This window comes from Channa argus, chromosome 18, assembly GCF_033026475.1.
Source record: "Channa argus isolate prfri chromosome 18, Channa argus male v1.0, whole genome shotgun sequence".
Lineage (NCBI taxonomy): Eukaryota > Metazoa > Chordata > Actinopteri > Anabantiformes > Channidae > Channa > Channa argus.
Window position 1 is genome coordinate 10,706,266 of NC_090214.1, and position 21,235 is coordinate 10,727,500.

Consider the following 21,235-nt stretch of genomic DNA (forward strand, 5'->3'; position numbering starts at 1 on the left):
ACAGACATGATAGACACTTGTTGAAAATGACATGCTGCCAGCTTTCTGCTCGCAAATATCAAAAGAAGCCCAACATTTGGTTTGAACAAATGACTGCTGCTGTACATTAAAGAATTCTTTAAATGTACACATAGAAAAGGTTTCTTTTGCGAAGCATGGGACTTCATGCCAGTGAAGCAAGCAGCCATGGTGGCTGTGTTTAAAATGTCACAGAGCTTTTGGTTTTTCCTTTCCTTTGCAATAGAACAAACACTTGTTATACACTGCGCACCAGTTTGTACTGGATCAAAGTACAGCTTTGCAAGTCTTACAAATTCAACAATTTGTACAATTAAAGTGATTTCTACCTGATTTGCATCTGATCCAACTACTACTCACAAGAAGAATGTATTTGTGCATTTTCCAATAATATTTTGAATTAACTGTAGCTTTCACAGTCAGAATAATTAATGGCGCCATGAGTCCTGTGAGAGTGGGACCAGCTGCGTGTTATGTCTTGTCACCAGTCCCACTTTGTTTGACACCTTTGACTCCATCCCTCTCTTCCAATGCCAAGAGAACTGGTGGAGCTGTACGGAGTCTGAGGACTCTTTGTGCCCACCCTCAGAGAACAAACACTATTAAGGCTTGACAATGTGCCCCTCTGCCCATCCCCAGGGTGCAGGCAGTGCCAGCGCCTGTAACTGGAGAACGGAGAGCGGAACAGCTGCTCCAAGTCGATCCTGCATCTGCCACAACTGTGATCTCATGGAACAAAGCGAGAATGTAACCACACGTTTCGTACTGTTCAGTCACACTCCAGCCATTGTCCTCTTCCTCCCTCTCTTTTTCTTCTCCTCCTTATTTCTTCTACATAGATACACACCAAGATATACCACCAAGATATTTATCCCATGTGTTTACCCCACGATGCATACACGTGCTCTTTTGCTTACACTTTGTTTTATATACAGGATTTATATTTATTATATTGTGAGACACAAAATTCTTCATGCACGCATGCATCCTGTAAAGCAGTTAGAAATCCCAGTGGTCACTTTTGGATAACAGGTGCCTCAAATAAGTTGGGTGCATCTTTAGGTGTACATTCATTAAAGGAGTACTCCAGGGATGTACTAATGCACTTTCATAAAACAAACGCAAACTTCATACAACACAACAATGGAGTCTACTCCTACACAACGTGAGATTATTAACTGATGTCACTTCAGGTCAAACAAAAGCAACTGTTATGACCGGTGGGGTAGAACTATCCAAGAGTACAATTCAGCTGTTTCATTATTATTTATGAAAACAGTTTCACATAGAAACATAGGTCCTCTAATTGAAAAACAAAAGTCCCTATTCAAATTCTGGAAAATAATCTACTTTTTGTTAAACATCTGATTAAGAAATGTAAAGAAAAGGCAAGAAGCATGTCTGTATCAAGAGTGATTTCTATTATTTTCATGTACAGGGAATATCCACACTATTACACAATGGTTGGCCAAGATTACAACATTATTATATAAAACTCCAGGGTCTTTATGTCAACTAATTAGCAGCTGAAATCAATTCTCTTTGAATATTAGTTCAGGAAGCATGCACAAAAAGGCAACATTTATGCCCTCTAGTGCATTCATAGTGCTTGTTAGCAGCAGCATGTCTATGTGTTTTGTTGATGCCCTGACAAATACAGTTTAATTTCTTTCATTCCTTCTCAGAATGAATGCTTTTACAGAGTGTCTCTGGAAAATCCAACCAGAGCTTCCTACTTTAAACTGTCTCACTCTCTCGCCTGCAGATCCATCAGTGCTCTTTGGCACTTTTTCAGTGAGGTACTGACAGCGGCTTTTGACAGCACACCTGAACCACTTTCTACAACTCTTTACTCCAAAAGGGAGTGAAAGGTATACATCAGAGTATCAGCACTTATTAGCATTTTAGAAAAAAAAGAGCACCTCTTCACCACCCACCTGCAGTAAAAACAGCCTGTCTCTGTGACAGGAGAGCATCCTGTGCTCCTCACAGGAGGATTATCAGTCCTTATTCAATGGTACTTAAGTGTATTCATCCGTAAATACATGAACACAAATATGTCTAGTAGCTACATGTGTAAAGTTGCACTACCAGGCCTATGACCACATAGAAAGCAATGTTACAATTCACTGTAGTCCTCCTGTGTATTAAAAAAGAACCGTAGGTAGCATGTTCAATACAGCTTTCCCTTACGATGCCTGTTTTACTGCCAGTGCTCTTTTCCAGTTAAAATGCACTCCAGCACTCTTTGAGTTTTAGAATAAATAGAGACTCAGCTGCAAATTGAGCATAACAGGTTATGTCTGTGTAGCAGCAGTTTCTTTATAATTTTCCAACAAACAGAAAGTTTTAATTTGTGCTTATTTAGACTCCACTGAACCTTGGCTGCTGCTTTACCAAATCTGGCTGTCTGAGTTTAGATGCATTCAACGTGTTAGTCAGCAGCAGTGATATATTCGTAGAGCGTAAACTTTGTATATAGCAAGTAAATAATGCACTGACTTCTGAGAATGACTGGAAAACAAAATGGGCAGTTCTGCCTTCTTCGAACCAACATAACTCCACTATGAGCCATTAAAACAGCCACAAATTTGCCTAAGCTTGTTTTTGGTTCTATAGTTAGATGTAGTGAGGCATGCAGCCGGTGTGGCTGTGCGCCTGCAGGTATGGCAGAGTGTCAGTCCACCAGACAGCCTGTCTAAGAAGGATCAATAGAGGATTACAGACAAATCCCTCCCTTCAGACTTTGTTTTTCAGTGTGTGGAGTCCTCAAGTGTTAAAAGTTTTCCCTCATGCAGCCAGGTGATGGCAAACCTTTTTGGCTACATGCAGGGAAATGCATGAACCTTCTGCTACTGTCCATCACATTTTAACATACTATACCTTTAAATGCAAGAAACAAGAAACCTTTAAGAAGTTTTAAATGTGAGCGCATCCAAGAAGATGCATTAGTTTTGGATGTGTGTGTGTGCGTGTGCTCTGAGCCAATCTAGTGGATACCATTACCAGGTGTGTCCATGCTGGGAAAGGAAAATAAAACAAAGCAAAAGAGGAAAACTGGCCCATGCTGATTATTTGACATTTCAGTGAAAGATGTTGACGTTACAGGCTCCAGTGACAATATGTAACTAAAAACTATGACTGACATAATGACATACTTACTGAGGTGATCTAGGACAGTGTGTCCTACATTGCCCTCAAAAAGCTGCACAATCTTTACCTTTACATGCTAGCAATGAAAAAAAAAACATCCACACTGTTGTGCCGGTTCTCAAAACAAAAAGGGCATTGTCCTTGGTTCCTGATTTTTGTTCTGAATCACAATGTTCTGCAAAGATAAGGTGAATTCTTCAACATGCCGTCCTGAGAGCTATGCACGACATTCACTGTGGCTCGCAAAAGTCACACTGAAAATTCAAACCTTACATGCTTTATGTAACACAGTGCATAAAGCCTGTCGTCTGTCTCCCAAAGGGAATTGGAAGCGCACTAACAAGGAAACCGGGGTATAAGCACATAGCACATGTGTGAGTAGATGCAAACATTGCAAACACACAAACAAACTCATGGACAAAACAGTATTTCTTAATTGACAACACAGATTTGTAAACATCCCTAACCATCCAACCAGACTGCCATGAAGCCAAATTATTGGCATTACTCAGCTAATTCCAGAGCTTTTCAACTTTGAAAACAACTCTGACAAAATATCTACAACAGAGGAAAACACATCTGGCTCATCTGTCAACACATCATAACAGAGCCAATAACAAACTCTGGTTTCAGAGTGAGGTGGCAGAGAGGTCAGTCCACTCTGTGTGTGTGTGTGTTTGTGTGTGTGTGAGTGTGTGTGTGTGTGTCCATACGTGCACAGTTCAGCTCTCCAGGACTACACTGAGGCTCCCAGAGCCCCCTGGGAACTGAAGTCGCAGTGAGCAACTTGAAACCCATGATGTCATCCTCAGAGAGCACGAGCTACCGGCAGTCAGTGAGAAAGTGTACAAAGCCCAAAGTCAACATCACACAATTACTGGGGTTAATTGTATTTACAGTTGACCAGCTGTGGAAGATTACGGGGTTCACCGGCAAAGTATGTTACATGTGTAAACAGAGAGTCTTCACTGGGGAAGTTTGTGAGAGGAAAGCTGGCCATTCTGTACATAAATATCTGACTGAAAATCGTTTTACAATGTAACATTTCTATCTCAAGGATTAAAAGCGGATATAAAATCCATGTGCTGTATAGGGCTTAAAGTCTGCGAGTCTTAATCCCAACCTACAATAGAACTGAGGAGGAACTGATCAGTGAGATTACAATGCTGTAGTGTTACAGCTGGAAAAAACACGACTGCACACGATTTCCTGCCACCAAAGAGCTTGTTATTGTTATTTTATATTGTATTGTCGTGTGATTTGTGCAGATATTTCTCTCTGCATGGCAAAGACAAAGGTTTTTCCATATTGCACATAGGTTTCCAATTATTAGGTGCTTTCTATAAACAAATATCAGTATCACTTGTAGACTACATTCTGAAAAAAAAATTATAACAAATGTTTATGTCATTATACAACTTAAAAACTAGAGAATTTTATTATTTTATCAAAAATATAAGTAAAAGCCAATCTTATTTTCTCTCCATGCTGACATGTAGTGATAAATTGTACTAAATAAAGAAACAATTTGGTCTGAGGTGAACCAGTGTAGGCCAGACTACTACGGTCCCTCAAAGAGAGCACTGAGTGCGAATGTCTGGTTAGAGGGAGAGAGGACATAGGGTCAGCATGTCATCACATGCTATTGATGATGAATGGTCATTTCCTCCCACTCTGCAGGTTATTACAGTTATAGTTCTGACTTCTGTTCAGGCCTGTTACAATCCAATAAGGCAACGAATCCAATATAGCACTACAGACCCTGGTTCGATCTATATCCCATATATCAGCTGTATTATTCCACAGATTTCATCAATTTCAACTACAATGTTTGCTAATTGCCAAATGAGTTTAAATGTTGTCACGCTGCTAATGGAGAATGTGTAATAATCATGTAGGAGCACTCATGACCACTGTTTTTCCTTTTGTTTAATTGCCCTACATTTGTGTGTTAAATAAAAGCAAATAGGAAGGAAAGTTTGGCACTCACTTCTTCCTATTCCTTCCACTGCTGAAAAATAACTGGGTAAAGTGTCACGATGATCTTCTGCAGAATGTTTATCATCACAGTTTTGGCTTTCTTACGATCTGTGAAGCTTCTATCTGAAGGCTCTGTGTGGAGGAATGTAAACAGTCATATTAAGCAATTATAGCCTCATTATAATTTCTTTTTGAAAATCATCTGTGTCTTGACCTTGAAGATGAAATCATAACTGTTAATTTGAATTTTGTTTTTGGCAGAATGTTGTGTATAATTAACCACTGACTCACAAAAACATAATCAGTCCACTGTCTAAGTGATACAACAAACATAGTTTGTTGGTTTTTAGCATTTGTGTCACAAAAAAGTCCTTCTGTGGCACAAGATAAATATGTCATGCTTTCTTCTTCACACAGGACATTAACCCTGCAACCTTAGTGGACAGGCCTGTGATCAAAGTATGCCAAATTCCTTGGTGATCATTCCCATTTTGGGTCCAATGTCAGGATCAGAGACTGCAGGAGAGAGATAGCATACTCAGTCAAACGATCCACATAACATTAATTTGCCATGGCTGATCTATTGCAAAGGCACACATGAATCCTTGTGCATGCACACATTGATCAAGGCAGCTGTCTTGTCACCCTGTGTCTAATAGAGATGGACAGTGGGTGAAGAAACAATTGGACACAGCAAGACATCTATTCAAGTCTGGATAATGATGACCTCCGTTTGTGCTGGGTCCATAGTACAAACTTGTCTCTGTGGATAAAAGAAATATGGCCTTGGGTTTCTGGAGTTTCATATCAACCCAGTTCAACTGTATCCTCTAAGAATACCTAATTCTACCTAATAACTCTAATTTATGATTTCAAAGAGCGATGGCTGATGCATTTTCATGCACAAGAATATATTAAGGTACAGCATGATATAGTTATACTTTGACAGTGACTTTGACAAAGGTTCTCACTTGCAGTATTTCTGATTTGTTAGAGGAATTAGATGAAGACAATGATACCAACTTCACATGCTTTATGCTAAATATGAAGGTGTAAACAATTAGCTTTGCACAAAGACAAAGACTTGACACAGACTTACATAATGTCTTTTATTCCAGACATACTGTATTGACACAGACAAAGTTAGATCTTAGAGTAGAAACCCCAGGGGGTTGTCTTTGCTGTAGGATCTCCACCTCTGCTCTTACATCCCTAGATCCCCCCTTGCCCCCTGGTGAAGGTTCAATGTAAGGGACTACACTAAGACTTGGCCCCTCAGGACTGTCTGTCTCGGTTTTCTCTGTTTTACTTGGTTTAGGACAATTTACTTCCCTCAGTTATACTGTTACCAGTAGATTGTCAGGCCATCATGAGAATACTCCCACCATACACTCACATTGATGTTTTTTATGATCCATAGCTTACACTGACACTGAACCTGATAAAACAACATTGAGGAGCACCCAAAAGACGGTTTTGGACAACTTAAGACCCTAAGCTTTATGCTGTTTTGATGTGATGCCTCTTCATTAGTCAGGCATCTTTGGATGAATCCCAACCAAATATTACTGAGAAAGCCAGGTCTAGGAACATATCTGCCACCTCCTCAGTCTAAGCCTGTCAGTATGACTGAGGCCCTCCTGTCTGTGATTGATGACCAGGGTTCTGCGTATTTCTGAAGGTGACACATGCTGGCTCAGTTGGCTGGGAGTCGTCTCTGCTCTATTTAGTTTACATTATTCTTATTATTTCTCTGACCAACCCAGCTGTTTAGTACATGTATGTGCGTACATGTGCACATAAAGGGAGGGGTTTTTCCATGCCCTCAGTTGTCCAGGTATGTGTAATGAAATCCTAAGTTCTGTTTTGAAAACCCTGGGAGTTCCAGCCATTTTCACATTTGAGGTTTTTCTCTCAGCTCCTGCTTTCTCCCCTTCCCTCACACCCACTAGGGCTCCCAGTGGAACAGTCCATCCAAGGTACCTTACTGCTTAATTTGCAGCACTTAAAAAAACTAAAATAAACACAGGTTTTAAAAGGTGGGGAACGCCCAGAACTTTAACCAACAGTTCTTAATTGTCAAAAGGCTGCATGGCTGTCTGTCTGTAGTATGTGTGTATTTACAACTCAAACCTCAGGAAACCAATAAGCCAAAAGATGTTGACAAAGGAGACAAAAGGTGATTATCTTTTCATTTCTTCTTCATGTGCTCAAATACTGCTCAATCATTAAATAAACATGATATTTATGAAAGGAACAAAATGCAGCTGACAACCTACACAAATGTAAGCACAATAATGTGCACACATGTATCTTAGTGACTGCAAAAAAACAAAAAAACAAAACAAGGATGTGCTCATGATAAACAGCAAACTTCTGCACATTTGAGGCAGATTCAATATTTTTAAGGTAACATAATGATATGAACACTAACATACATAACATCACTTACAAATCATGTGGCATTTTGGAAACAATTGATTTTACTGACAGCACATATTCATCAGTCTGTCTATCCTGTTTCAGCACACGGTAATGTATCTGATGCGTGTTGACAAGCGGAAGATGGACCTGCAGCAGCACTTAGTCAGACAGACAGAGATGAACTAAACTAGGAACAAACATTCCTGTCTTTCTGTCTCTTATATTAGCCTGAGTCTTGTCTGATACTGATTAATTGATGGCTAGACAAAGATGTCCATAGTACTATAGGCTATTTACAAGCATCTGGACTGCTGACCATTTTCAGAAAATCCAATAAATAACCTACTGGGTACATAAATTGTAATTATTTTGTGGCACTAGCTTTGTTGCCAGATTTAAAGCCCACTGTAGACATCTAACCACCAATTACAGATACGCACTTTCACATTTGAAATAGAACAGAATGTGATAATTTAACAACATTTTAACAAACAGACAGCATACACTTTGAATGCTCTTGGAACGGATGTGGTCTGCTAAACATACATTTAGCAAAATAAACAAAACACAAATTCAACCTGTGGATTTCAAGAACGAGAAAGCTTTCCATCCTCTTAAACTATCTCCTGAATGGTAAATCCTAATCTTTGCACTCTGGCATGCCAACATGAGCTTGTATGTGCCCATTCATGTGTGACTGCAGCTCCACGTGTATAGTTATGTAGAGGTAATTAACAGCTGTGTCTGCTGGACACCTGCAATAACAATCCAGCCTGTAACAGGTTAGCCGGCTGCCACTCTCTCTCTTTCTTTTTATTGTAATCTGATCCAGCCTCTCCTCTAGGTACAGCTCTTAGAACCACTGAAGGGGCCAAACTTGGAAGTTAATTTGAAAAGCAGAACAATGCTCCACATGTCTCCATCAATCCTTTGAATGGATTAGTTATTGTGTAATATCAAACACTAATATCGTGATATATTCATTATGATGATAGTCACACTTTAAAACCCCCAAACTCCACCAGATGGCCTGGGCTCTGCCACCATCAGTGCGTGGGTGTGTGTGAATAGATGAATGAGAGGCCAATTGTAAAGCGCTTTGTTCAGTAAGGTAGAAAAGTACTATGTAAGTGCAGTCAATTCAAATGCAGTCCATTCCACATGGTCAACCGACGCCAAATCCAACTCAGCCGTAACTAATTTATTCACACAAGTCTGTAACTTTTCTTTTAGTGATGTCATCAGGCCTCTGTACCCGAAGCACAATGTTGAAGAAACTTAATCACACTTACAAACGTTGCTACCAAGGCAGGTCATATTAGGTTGAATGCCAGTTACTATGGCAGTATTTGGAGCTATAAAATCATCAATGCGTTAATATTTGTAATGTAACACAAGATAGCAAAAAGGGCTCCAAAGAGGACAAATTATCTCTGCCAAAGCTGCAGGATAACTGATCAAGAATAACTCAGAGAAATTACTCAAAATCATAAGCGAGAGTTTGGAAAATCTTGACAAATAATGTCAAAAAACAAATTGCTTCAACAAAGAGCAACAGCTGTCTGCAGTTCAAACGACTCACTAGGGATACAACAGATATATACAGCATATAGGGGCTGACAACTACTACAAACTATGCTGCAACCACAGTAACATGACTCACCTTTTGTTTGCAATGCTAATTCTGTTAATCCAGAGATAATGTCCTTTCCATGAAGTGTTAACATGAGTTTGTCACTTGTCACCTACTTTGACTGGCCTTATAATGCCACTGGGAGCCTAACATATTAAAGTGCATATGATACCTCATCAACACTATGTAGACACATAACAAATATATAACAGGAATCTGCCATTAAGAGTGCAGAAGGAAACCTGTTCTTATTACACACACAACACACGTCATTCTGTCCTGCTTGTTCCAGGATGTGAGCGTTTAATTAATGGGTTAGCAATGATAAGGGATGTCACTCTGAAGGCGGACTCACCTGATATAATCTATGCAAACCCAGATTCTTATGTGTCGTTAGTGCAGTGTCCTCCTCTACCCCCTGGGTTTAAAACGCAATGCTCTAATGTCATTGCACGCCATGCAGACGCTCTCACGGCTATGACTCTGTATGCCCTCTGCCCTCTCATGAATCTGTAAAAAAAAAGCACAAACCCACATATGAATCCAATTTCACAGTCTGTAATCGGAAACACAGGACCGAGCAACAGGAAAAACACGAACAAGACATAAATTGATTTCATGTGTTTCTCCATCTCCGCTCAAAGACTGAGTGGCACTCGCTGTCACTTGTTATTTAGTCGACAAGCATGAGGTTTGAAGGCAGAATCAAACATGATGCAGAATGAGGTCTAAAGTAGGGCCGACTAAAGAATTCAGAACATAGTTTTTCAGATTGGGCTGCTGAAAGATCGAACTCTCAGAGGAGATCAAGATATGTTTTGAGTCTGGTAAATCACGGGACCTCAAGCGAACATAAAGAACTACAATCTCTTAAATCTCAGAAAAGAAAGTTTCATAAATCATATTCCAGCAATCTTGAGCCAGTATCAGCAAAATTACACACTGAGTCACAGCTGGGTATGGTGCTGAACTAACGCACAGTAAGAAGTGCTGAATCTCAGACTTTCCCTTTCAGATCACAGGTGACTTGTACTGTGAATCTGGGTGGTCTGGCTGACCTGGCTTTTCACAATAAACCACCAAGTTAGAGCATAATTATGAGCACAATTATTATCCTGCCTGCTACCTGCTTGTCAGACCTGCATTTGGAAGAGTGAGACTCTGTGTGTGTGTGTGTGTGTGTGTGTGTGTGTGTGTGTGTGTGTGTGTGTGTGTGTGTGTGTGTTTGTGAAAGAAAGAGAGTGACAGTGCAGACTATAATATTGGATGTCACTGTGATCCTCAAAACAAATGCATTCAAAATAAATTTACTGGCCTTCACAGTGAAAGACACGCAAAAGACATCTCAGATACACACGCACACAGATGTCTTTTATTTGCCAGGATCCAGCCGCAAATGGTGATACAGTGTGAACTTTAACACACAGATTCTTGACATTCTTAACGGGTGTGAGTTACTTTCCACCTTATACCAGCGGTCAGCTTTGGCCTGTTCTATTTTCCTTCCAGCAGGTCACTGTCACAGAAGGAGTCAGAGCAAGGCTGCCGCACATTAACAGGCGTCTTTTTGTCCTTGTTTGGTACAGTACCTCTATTTTCACAGCCCACTTCACCTCCTGAACGTACACCAGGGCTCTGCGCTGGAGCTGTGTCAGCATATTTTGCTGTTTATGATGGGTCCTGTAGTGGCAAGTTCATTGCTTAACGTAAAAGGAATGCTAATTAAACAATGCTGCATGCCTGCTCACTGTTGAAATCGAAGGGCAAAAACATACAGTGTCTCTGTGCATTAATATTTCAACATGTCTACATATTTTGTAAGAACAAAGAAAAAAGAAAAATCTCTAAATCTTGTACAATAATCAGTCACAATTGCATTGGTAATTCCAAAATGAAAACTTTGGTAAGAATGGAAGCATTTGTTGTACACAGATAAAAATATTTCAACATTCAAACGTGAACAGACATTAACAAGCCCTGCACTGCTACAGTAAATCATTCAGGTCAAATTAAACCTTCTGGGAGTTCCTACAATTTACTACAATCTTATCAGATGTTGATCTCATTCATTTCCAGCACTCTAGCCAGTAGACAGAGCTTCTGTCTAGCCTGATACGTTAGTGGAGAAAAAAATGATTCTATTATAGTCAGTGTGGTTTATTTTACATAGCCATCCACATGCTCAGCAGAAAGTCAATTAGTCTGCCACTTTGGGGGCAAATTGCTGCAGAGACGGCATTTCAAAACACACAAACAGACACAGGATCAGCCATACCAAACACTACCTCTATCGACACTCAGTCTATCAATACAGCTTTTAGCTTTGGATTTCATTTTGCTCACGAAGCTATTGGTCTGAAGCATCAAGTAAAACCACTATAAATTACGTTTGAGAGTTAACATATATCAGTTCATCTCCGATAAATGTGTACTGTGCTATGCAATTCCATTTATTCAGATTCAGTCAAGCAAATATAGAGTGTCTGATAGTTCAGCTCGCCATCCAAATATAGAATATCAGAAAGCATCCTGTCACTGTATCCAGCAAAAGCACCAGCACTTGTCTTTTTCTGAAAGAAAAAAGTAGAGGCATTAGACGGAACTTTAAATTAAAAGACTGAGACTAAGTTTCAAGCTCAGGTTATTGTCCCCACTTTGACTTATACCTGATCATGCAAAGTGCCCCTAATCCCTTTCTGTTGTTCGATCTTCAGTCATCCCCCAACTCATCATGTACAACTTTCTCCTTTTTTTCTGTCCGCTTTCTCTAATAACAGGATGTTGGCTTTTTCTCACAAGGCGACTGACCTTCCAGGCTCAGAGCAGAGCAGCTTGCAGCTTTAAGTAATTCCTGTTGTAAGCATTTGCCTCTCATCAGTGACTACAGATGAAACAACATGTGGGGCACCTGTACTTAGTTCTGGTCACTGGATTAATTGTCAAATAGCTAGTGGGGCCTACATGGAAGAAGAATACTTTTAGGTAGAGCAAAATCAGAAACATGATGAGTCCCAAAGGAGGTATGGCATAGAACTACCAATGATCATAACGATAGCATATCCCTAAGTTCAAATTGGAACTTAAATTAAAGAATGTTAGGGTCCATAGTCCAGGTCCAGGTTTATGCTCCAGAAATGAATGAGGTTATCTAAAACAAATGCATGCACAGGCCTGCATCCCAATCAGCATCTGTGTTGACAGTGTTGTTGTAACAAAGAAAATAATATTGTGTGACTGTGTTTCCTTTAGTATGTACGTGTGTGCATGGGACAACACAGAGTGTCAGTGTGTGGGAAGAACAGCTGCCACTGGCAAACATTAATGAATGACAGCTGGAAATGCCATGGTTACCTGTGAAAACTCCTGATGTGAGATTCTCATCTACCATTGTCTGTGTGCAGGAGAAGAAACTGGAAAAAAAAATTGAAAAAATACAGTGCTCTTGCATCTGGAAAAGACATGAAAAGTCTGTCTGGTCCAGTTTTTCTCGATGTAACTGCACTTCTACCATTTACTCTGTGTGACAGTTACTGTGCTCATATCACATGATAAACAGCTTAAAACAGTGGTGTGAGGTGATAAACCCAAACCCAAACAAAAGTTTGTTTCTGCAGCTTCTTCTAAGAAAATATCCATTAGACATTTTTCTACACTTTTCAAACAAAAGCCCAGCTGTTGCAGACTTTGAAGCTCCTCAGTCTCTCTGACATCTATTCAAACTTCCTGGCAGAACTGTGCCCCCACCCTTCACCCATTCCACCCAACACCACCCCTTCCACATACTTGTCCAGTCTTCAAATACTGCTCCTATTGAGCTTGTTAATATGCACCAAATATCTCTGCTCTGATTGGCTGAACTTATTTCCTGTAATTAAAAGGAAGGAAACTGGGGTCAGGGGTCACAGCTTTCCAAGTTTAGCCCTGTGGACAAACCAAAGCTCCCGCTTGATTCTACATACATATTATTTCGACGTGAGTCGATTGTGCTGTATGTGCATCCCAATAAGTGTAGTACTAAGTATATGTGTGTTTGTGTATAGATGCATGCGCATGTTTCAGACTGCAGGTACGTTCAAACTTGCAGCATTTTTTAAGAGGCGAGAGGTTATGCCTTTATTTATACACACTTGTGACTGTCTGATATTATGTTTAATGCCAGAACATATATTGAATTCATTAAAAACTAGAATGACCTACTTTACTTATAATTCTTTTGTGACAGTTTGGTGATTTTTCTGCAGCAACGTTTCTTTCAAATCTATATATTCATATTTATTTTACACAATCAAGTGTGTGATGCTTGATTATTTGCTTTTTATTTTTGCTATTTTAAATTTTGGTGATTACTACTAGCAAACATTACAGTACTTTCAGAGCTCAGTGGAGACAGTCCTACAGTCATGTTTAACAAACAGACCTGCCTTCATGCTGCTGACCATAACTGGACCTTACAAGCTGAATGCTGGTTTTCACACACTCAGTGTAAGCCGTCAGTGCCAGAGTCCATGAAGCTGAAACACTTGAAGCTTGAGTCTGTGGTAGACCACAAAGTGCTGCCTTGCCATGCACCCTCACTTGACATGCCATCCACATCATGTAAGCCTAATAACAGGCGTTCCTCCTGCCAAGGGCAGACCCAGGGCAATGACTGGGTGGTGGTTGGTTTGATGGCTCTGTGTGTTTAGTATTACACACCAGAACACTCACTCAGCTCTGCCTCAATGAGCTCCTCTGTCCTGTAGAGAGTTAGAGGCCTGTTGGTGCATTCACAGACAACACCGCAGATCTGCATGACGTGCAACAGGTTGGGCACAGGCGCTTCTGGGATCTGAGATGCTGGTGTAAACATCTGGACCTCAGTTATGTCATACACATCGTCTCTGCCTCACTGATGCTCCGTGATCAACAGCAGAGCACAGAGAGGGTTTGTGCCATGTATTCAACTGCTGAATGACTTTGTGCCACTATACACTCACTGTCAACCACTGTCTTTAGGTTGCTGCCAAACAATTACATACAGGATACATACAGGATATTCTCTGTATGTATTTAACTAACATGAAATTGATATTTCAGCTTTTAGTCCAACGTGGACAAGAGGCTTCAAAGTAATCAGGAAAAAAGGAAAATCTGAACAGAAAATCACGCGTTAATGGTGAAAGCTCCAGAAAAACTAAATTTTTTATTCTACCTGGACAAACTTTCATTGCTTGAACAAAGACATATAAGTGAATTCATTAACAAGTGTATAAAAACCAAACCTTAATTCAATTTTGCAGAGCGAGATTCTCGCCCAGACCTCACGTTTAAAGTTGCACTGAGCGCCGACACGGTACCATTACTAATAAGCATCATCATCATCACAGACTCCACCGGTTAACACTATCGGGGGTCCAGCACATCTCCGCTGCCTGCTTCAACAGTAGCACTTCAGCTGAACTCTAATGAACAAGAGCACGGAAAACAGACTGCGGACCCCTCTGGTTTCAGACAGGGAAGCGTGAAAATCCGCGCTCCAACATAGACAACAAGTAAAACTTACCGCCTCCTGCTCGCTTGAAAACCAGCTCGCCACTATCCCGTTTGTTTGTCTTTGATTCTTAACTGTGGTCTCTTTTATTTGCATGTGTCCCTCTGTGGCAGAGATTTCCTAATGCACCTCGAGTTATTTGAGGCTGGTTAGATCTCAAATCCTGCGCACAGCTCCCACCTCCGACGTCTTGAAGAAGTGCACCATCACTTACTGTCGGTCACATTTTCGTACAATTTCAACAACATTAAATGTCTGCGTTTTATAACCCAAACAGAATTACTGTGCACTTGTTGGTACTTCACTCTTACTGCAGTGACGACACAGTTAATGTTGGTGCCTGTCTGCCTGCCTGTTAAACTACTCTTTGTAATTACTGTCATAATAAAAGATTTATAAGAGGCTACACATATGAATTATAATGCATCAGAAAGTACTGCGGCAAAGAACTATGTATTGGCAAACCCATGAAAAGTATACACACTTGAAAGAGAAGCAATGTATTTGCAGGAGAAAGAGTTGCTTCTGGGTATTTCAGTCCAGCATTAACCCAAAGGAATGAAATTAAACAGAGTTTAAGAGCTGTTTAAAAACTGTTCATTGTTGACCCTTTTTTATTTAAAGTAAAAGCAAGAAGAAATTGGATTCTGCAGTTTCTACTAAGAAAATATTCATTACATATTTTTCTACACATAACTTTTCAATACTTTTAGTACATATATTAAAACTGTTTCATGTTAATTGAACACATTCTGCCAAACGTCATAAAACCATAAAAGACAGCAAATACAAATATGACAAAGTCCTGACAAAGGTTTAAACTGCCTAGTTCAGTTGCTCAATGTGGAATCTGCTAAAAACAGTATACAAACAATAAAGAATACATTTGCATAAAATGTCTAAAACTATAATTTTGATAAAGGGATAAAGGAAATTTCTGTAGGTGGGACTGAGGCAGAAACTAAATGAAGTGCAGTTTTGTGTGAGTACTGCAATCACGCTCATAACCATTTTGCTCCTCATTTGCAGGTATTACAACAAATGTATGTATTTCTATAATATTTTGTAGGATTTATTCAATCAAGTTGTTGTAAATAGACAAAACACATAAAAAACAACCTTTGCAGCAATAACTGCCTGACAAATCTTTGTCATTTCACTGATCAGTGTCCAGCTTCTCCCAAACCAGCTTGATAGGGTTTAGATCTGGGGACAGGGCTGACCAAGTTGTTGTCCAACTAATTCGTGATTGAGGATGCCTCGCACACAGTGCACTTCACCCACTTTGCTGCAACACCCCCAGTTTATTGTGCTCCATGCTTCACTGATGGTGTTAAGCAGGCATCTATCATTTAAAGTTTGACTCATCAGTCCTCAAGATCTGAAGGCCAATGTTTGGGAATCTTGCCCCATTGCATCCGTTTATCCTTCAACCTTAGTAGGGCTTTTTTCTTGGCAACTCTGTCCATGAGGTCAGCTGCCCTAAGTCTCCCACACACAGTGTCTGTGCTCACTGGCTAATTCAGAAGCAGTAAGGCATCCGTTTTTCAAGAAGGACATGTTCTGTCCTGATTGGATCCAGTTGCAGCATGTTCTGGAGACTATAGTGGACACCTTTTAAAGAAATCGCTAATTTCTTGGCTAAATCTCGTAGAGAATAACCTTCCTTTTTCAAGAAAAATACAGACTGACAAGTTTCTGAAGAATCTGAAGAAGTTCTAATTTACACTGACAATGACAGGTTACTAACTACAGAGAAAGACACAAACATAAACTCATACTGGTTTACTGTTTACTGTAATCAGTTTATGAGCACTTGAATTTCTGGAACAACTGATCAATAGAATGCTAAAGATGTGTCAGGCAGTTATTGCTGAAAGTTTAAATTGCAAATTTGATTTGACCATTAGTCTTTGCTTAAATATGAATTATTTGGTTCGTTTTGTGAAACCAAATTAGAGATGATAAAAAAATATTTTCCTAATTTTTCAAACTTTTTTATAATTGTCAAACTCTTCTTGCTAGTGAAGGCCATCAGTGCTCGATCTATCCTTTTATGGTCATAATTTGTATCCATTCAAACTATGAAACGGGAGGTGAATAGTATCTAATGCTGCTGTGCCCATTACAAGCGATATCCTTGCAAAATACTTTACCAGGATTTATTAAATATCACATTACTTTAAAACTGTAAAATGTATAATACTTAAAACAAGTGGTCATATAAACATATTTTAACTTGTTTTGTTGCCAGAACAGAGCTACTGAATGACTCCTGCTTACTAATAAATATTTTCACCTTAAAAAGGTTAAATAATCCTAATTTCTAAACATTGCCCTCACTTAACTAATACATGGCACATTTTTCCACAACAATATTAAACAAAATACTGATGTGAGACAAAAAATGCTTATCAAGAGCTTAGACATACCACCAGCACATACTCTAACACACAAAATCCCAGAACAAGACATGCACAGTTATATCCTGGCAGAGGGGGCTAACAGTGTATTCAAATGTACTGCTGCATATTGATTATAAATGATAGGAAATAACCAACATTAATACAAATTAAAACAACACTAAAGGAAACAAAAGCAAAAAAAATTAAATGGAAATTTAAATGGAACCTCTGACGCAAATGTTATTCTACCAGAAGACTCAAAGGAATAATTCTGATTTGTTTCTGAAAATATTTAACCTCTGAGTGATTGATACTGTAAATTGCTGTAAACTGACACAATTGTCCTATCTCATTCATATTCATAGAAGAAAGTCAAATGTTGACTGTGTGGGCATGTTTCTTGCACAGAGGCTTGTCTTTCTTGGAGAAAAATGGTTGACCTTCCAGATTATTAGAGCAGACCTGCGGAGAGACACACAGACAAACAGCATGATGATGTTATGCAAGCACATTTTTCATTTTCTTATTTTTAGATCTAACTCTTGTTGCTGGGAGTCAAATTGGACCTACCGCACACACAAAGCAGGTGTCATGCCAGGTGAATCCTAGAGCCTCCAGGAATTTGTCCCCTGCTTCAATGGGGAAGTCACAGCCATGGCAGTTTGTCCCAAACAGACTGTAGTAGTCTGAGTAAATGGTAGATTGTTAAAATGTTAGACTATTTGCACACTTTGTGTGTGTGTTTGTGTGTGAGTTTTTAAACAAGGTCTTCTTTCCTTTGCTGGTGACCTACTGTACCTTTTTCACAGTAGGGCTGTCCATCCTCCATGTGAAACATGTTGCCTCTTATTGGTTGGTGGCAGGCAGTACAGACAAAACAGGACACATGCCAGGTCTGTTTCAGGGCATTTATGATCTCCTGCAGAGAAAAACAAACATAATTAAAAAATACATTAGCTTTTTGATGTTGATATCCTAACAAGTAATAGTCCTAACAAGTTAAAAGCTCTTTAAACAATTAAATAAAAGTGTATTTCTTTTAAAAATTAAGAAAATCAGTGATGTTTATAGCATTATTAAAAGAGTTTTCAGTACACGACTAAGGAAGAGAAACTTTCAGTTACACAACTCACCCCCAGAATCTTCTGGTGACAGCGGGCACACGCAGGAGCAAAGAACTGCTCATAGCAACGTTCGCAGTACACATTTCCTTTCTCCTCCACAAATCCACGATCTGCCAGAGAGGAGTGGCAGTGAGCACAGTTGAATTCCTCAGGGTGCCATGACATGCCCATGGCTACAAGGAAGGGGCCCCTAGGAAGAGAAAGCGCGAGAGAGAATAACATGAATAATATTTAAATTTCCTAGAATGATTTTTAAGTTTTAAAAATAGTGCAAATTATATGGATTCTGCTCTATTTTTGATTAATGTAATGACCTGAAAATTTTGTTTGAAATGCAGTTTTTCCATTGTTACTTACCTAATGACACTGTTGCACTTGCTGCACATTGGGGTGCGTGTACCAGCTGGGATGTGCTCAGCCCGCTGCACCAGAGCGTTCAGGTCCTCGGGATGTGGCTGTGGGGTGGGACGGTCTGGACCTTTGGGAGCAGGACTCATGACTTTGCCAAAAGATGGAGTTGCTGCACCTTTAGGAAAACCTAAACCAGCAGGAAAAGTTATTATTCAGAATTGAAACGAAAACTAACTGGTCCAACATCAGGCCATTACATGAAGTACTGTATTAGACTAAATGTACTTTCTACAAGTGAAATTCAATAAATGAAGTAAAATTAATGCACTGCTTCTAATATTGTGTAGGTTTCTTCCAGCTGCTACTACTGCTCCACTACTTTCTTTAATAATTCTTTAGCATCGCTTGACTTGAACAGATGTGCAGAGAGTATGTTTGTAGGTGTTTGTTGTCAGATAATGAATGGGGGAGATTTAATGATCTCTAACCTTAGATGGGTTGGACAGAGCCTCCCCACCTACTTAAGACAAGAGATCAATTTTTTCTACTAAGGAAAACAACATTCCTAGGGTCAGAGGAGACACCTGGAGAAATAATCCGCCTCCTCCCGTCTCAAAACATGTGGAAAGGATGCACAGTTTTTTTTTTCTCCTTCACAGTGCAAGGATACATGCAGGACAGAGGTCAGCGCTGTTCGCCCTTAAACAGAGTGGTTAAAGGAATGGGGATTGGGGACAGAGACACTTTTGAAAGAAGGAGTGTATCGTTATCAAAGACTTGGGAGGTCAGAGGACAAGTGCCCCCTAAATTTTCTTGTAACAGGGAACAAACACCGTGAATAAACAGAACAGGGGGACCATCAAAGAAGTGAGAACACTGTAAAAGTGGGTCTAATAAGCACAAACATGCTGGGTTGGACAGGTTCGAGAGGAAAGAGGTTCAAGGGAGTCGTGGTGTCCAAAAAGGAAAAAACTAGAGATTCTCTACATTATTTCGAAGGTTAATTACTGGTTAAACTAATGTTTCTGATATGGATAAGATAAAGAGCATTTATCAAGACAAACATTTTAGAGCCATTTCAGGTTAAAATGTCCCTAAATGATTATCCCTAAAAAAGAATTTGGTATTTTTCCACCAAAAAAAGGCTTTTATGCAGTATTATACCTTCCATTTGGTTATCTGAAAAACAAATAGAAATTCTAATTTGATCATAATTTAACATAGACTGTTCCTAATGCTACAATAGCTTAACAAATTGAATACCATACTGATGCAGATACTATAAATACACTGCAATTTAAATATTTTTATTGGCAACATATGACCTTGTCTTTGTGAAAGGCGGTACAGCAGGGTGGGTGGTTATAAGCTGTCAGCGGGGTAAAAATTTTAAAAGAATTCTTTGGCAAAAGCAAATATTGAGTGCTCAACCAATTTCAAAAGGGACAGAAAGTGAAAGATACATTTGTATGCTGGTCATTGGTGTCATGCTGTATAAGGAAGATAAGGAGAAAAAAAGTCAGCATGAGAAGACTTCCAAGCTGGATCACAGCAGGAGAGCAAATCTCAGTTTTATCTGTTCAGCTGCTCTAAATTCAGAGACAGAGGGATGAAGAGAAATGCAAAAGACTCACTGTGACAACTAAAGATGTGTGTGTTTAATAAAGCTTCAAAGTATAAAATGTTAATCCTTAAATTATGTTTTCAAGTATCCTCCAAATTTCTTGCTTTAGAAGGTCCTTGTAGTTAATATCCCAAAATGTTTATTCATGTAAATACATACATAAAACAAATTTAAACACATTCCACATACAGCACCCAGCCCAATTTCACAGGGGGAACTCTGAGATACAGTGTGTGCTTGTTTTACTAACTAAAGTATGTGTTAATCTGACAAATAACACAACCAACAGAGAAGTAACTGTGGGCTCTCCTGCTCTCTCCCTGTGGCACTCTTCAGGAGCCAAATAAGGCCTCAAGGGAAATACAACTCCAATTTAAAAAAAAAAGTTGGAACTTGTAAATGTAAATGAAAACAGAATTCAATGATTTGCAAATCTCATCAACCTTTTTTGACACATGTTGCCGCCATCAAAATCTTAATGAGCTAATATTTTACATAAAATGGTAAAATGACCCAGTTTCAACATCTGATATGTTGTTTATGTTCTATTGTGAATAAAATATAGGTTGATGAGATTTTATTTACGTCTTACACATCATCCTAAGTTTTTGTGAAGTGCGGTTGCTCATGGTGCATCTTTCTTACGTATGAGTGAATACTTGTGTCTTAGTACTGCTACAGTAATAATGGTCCCTGACCGATGCTTTTCAAGAAATATTTACACTGACCAACCCAAGCTCTCACAGCAGAGGCTGCTATATTTAAACAGCAGTCTTTATTTCAAAATTTTAAAATTCCCAATTTTGAAATCTATGTGACTAAGGTGATCTTGGGAAAAGCCAATAATCTGAGCTCATTGGCGTAACACCACTGGTTTTTATAGAGCTTATAACTGTAAATGGCTTAGTGTCAAGTATGTACCCTGCGATAATAAGCAGTAGTGATGTAGAGGAATACGGTTGCCCTCTGTAGGCGAAAAGAAGAAACTACACC

At 39.3% G+C, this 21,235-nt stretch overlaps 2 protein-coding genes across 10 annotated transcripts in view; both read right to left on the reverse strand.

The window, feature by feature from the left end:
- The window catches only part of bmpr1bb (bone morphogenetic protein receptor, type IBb), a 44,254-nt gene extending 29,267 nt beyond the window's left edge, over nt 1-14,987 (reverse strand). Inside the window, exons 1-2 of the mRNA XM_067485172.1 lie at nt 14,751-14,987; nt 9,564-9,718 (exon numbers count right to left, since the gene is read on the reverse strand). The gene's annotated coding sequence lies outside the window, so the exon portion shown is untranslated. The remainder of the gene's footprint in view (nt 1-9,563; nt 9,719-14,750) is intronic.
- A 333-nt stretch (nt 14,988-15,320) lies between these two features.
- The window catches only part of pdlim5b (PDZ and LIM domain 5b), a 36,437-nt gene continuing 30,522 nt past the window's right edge, over nt 15,321-21,235 (reverse strand). For all 9 annotated transcript variants that reach the window (XM_067485171.1, XM_067485170.1, XM_067485169.1 and 6 more), the window contains 5 exons: nt 18,625-18,805; nt 18,277-18,457; nt 17,942-18,062; nt 17,714-17,829; nt 15,321-17,605 (listed from right to left, as the gene is read on the reverse strand). In XM_067485171.1, coding sequence (XP_067341272.1) covers nt 17,516-17,605; nt 17,714-17,829; nt 17,942-18,062; nt 18,277-18,457; nt 18,625-18,805 — 689 coding nt within the window. In that variant the 3' untranslated portion in view covers nt 15,321-17,515. The remainder of the gene's footprint in view (nt 17,606-17,713; nt 17,830-17,941; nt 18,063-18,276; nt 18,458-18,624; nt 18,806-21,235) is intronic.